Source organism: Amphimedon queenslandica, unplaced genomic scaffold, assembly GCF_000090795.2.
Source record: "Amphimedon queenslandica unplaced genomic scaffold, v1.1 AMPQUscaffold_11373, whole genome shotgun sequence".
Lineage (NCBI taxonomy): Eukaryota > Metazoa > Porifera > Demospongiae > Haplosclerida > Niphatidae > Amphimedon > Amphimedon queenslandica.
Window position 1 is genome coordinate 8179 of NW_003548385.1, and position 1214 is coordinate 9392.

The 1214-nt window shown below is 43.2% G+C and overlaps 1 protein-coding gene across 1 annotated transcript; it reads left to right on the top strand.

The window, feature by feature from the left end:
* Nucleotides 1-6: 6 nt before the first annotated feature.
* Nucleotides 7-1207, top strand: LOC109589382 (neurofilament medium polypeptide-like; the record flags this gene model as incomplete). The annotated part of the gene is made up of 4 exons (XM_020005473.1): nt 7-636; nt 688-803; nt 852-1004; nt 1070-1207. Coding segments are annotated over exons 1-4 (906 nt in total), but the record flags the coding sequence as incomplete, so codon positions are not given.
* Nucleotides 1208-1214: the final 7 nt, after the last annotated feature.

Genomic DNA, 1214 nt, shown 5'->3' on the forward strand with positions numbered 1-1214 from the left:
CTCCCGTGAGCACACCCAGTCTTCCTTACCAGTTTTCCCTCGTTGAGGGAGGAGAGTTTAGCTCTAATAGTTGGTATGGAGCCATTGAGCGTAAAGATTTCTGTTTGGTGTGCATACTGGGATTTTTATTTGTAGCAATGGCTGGCCTTCTTGGAGGAGGAGGAGGAGGAGGTCAGCAGCAACAAGGAGGAGGAGGTCAGCAGCAACAAGGAGGAGGTGTAGCACCAGCTCAACAGCAACAAGGAGGAGATGCACTGATATTACTAGCCCAGCAACAGCAACCAGGAGCTAATGAACAAACCAATGGACAACAAGGAGAGGAGGGACAAGAAGGACAGGAGCAACAAGGGCAGCATGAGGAAGGACAAGAAGAGCAAGGAGAAGGAGCTGAGGTACAAGGAGAAGGAGACCAGCCACAAGAAGAAGAGATACAGACAGGACCAGAGGAAGGAGGGGACCAGTCTGGGGAACTGCAAGGAGAAGGAGGAAGCCAACAAAGAGGAGAGGAACAGAGGGAGCCACTGGAACAAGGACTGGAAAAACAACTGGAAGGAGGAGGGATACAGGAGGAAGAAGGAGTTAATGATCCTGTCCATAATAATGAAGCTACTCCAACTGTAGAGTCTTGTTCTAATAGTAAGCATCAATCAATATACAGTGTTGATATTGATTGATTGTATGTAATAGTTAATACTGATGTACAGAAGAGTATGAAATATGCTGGACTGGTTTACTATGAGGAGAAAGGTGTAGAGGATCTAGTGACATTCACTGCTGCTAAAAAATTGGATGCACTCATTCAAGTAAGAATATATTCCTATACACACAATGTGTTGATTATTATTTGATAGTTTATTGAGCGGAAACACTCTCAAGCTGAGATTGGACCAGATATTTCCTTTTGTTTCAAGTTTCCTTATGATCACATTGAATTGAACTTCACTGCACCCCAGGATGAACCAATCACTGGTTGGATGGTCAAACCTCACACCAAACCCAGCAGAGTAAGCTTCTATTTGTCTGTAATACTTATTCACATACATGCAATGTATTGTTATGTTACGTACAGTTATATCAAGAGGCTGTTGATAAATTTGGTGATAAAGAACATTGTCGTCCTTCATCTTGCCTTATTTCAGTTTATGGATCACCTGATGCTGTCCCTTTTCTTAATTATTCTGTACCACTAGTAGGTGTATTTGAGCCTGTGACTG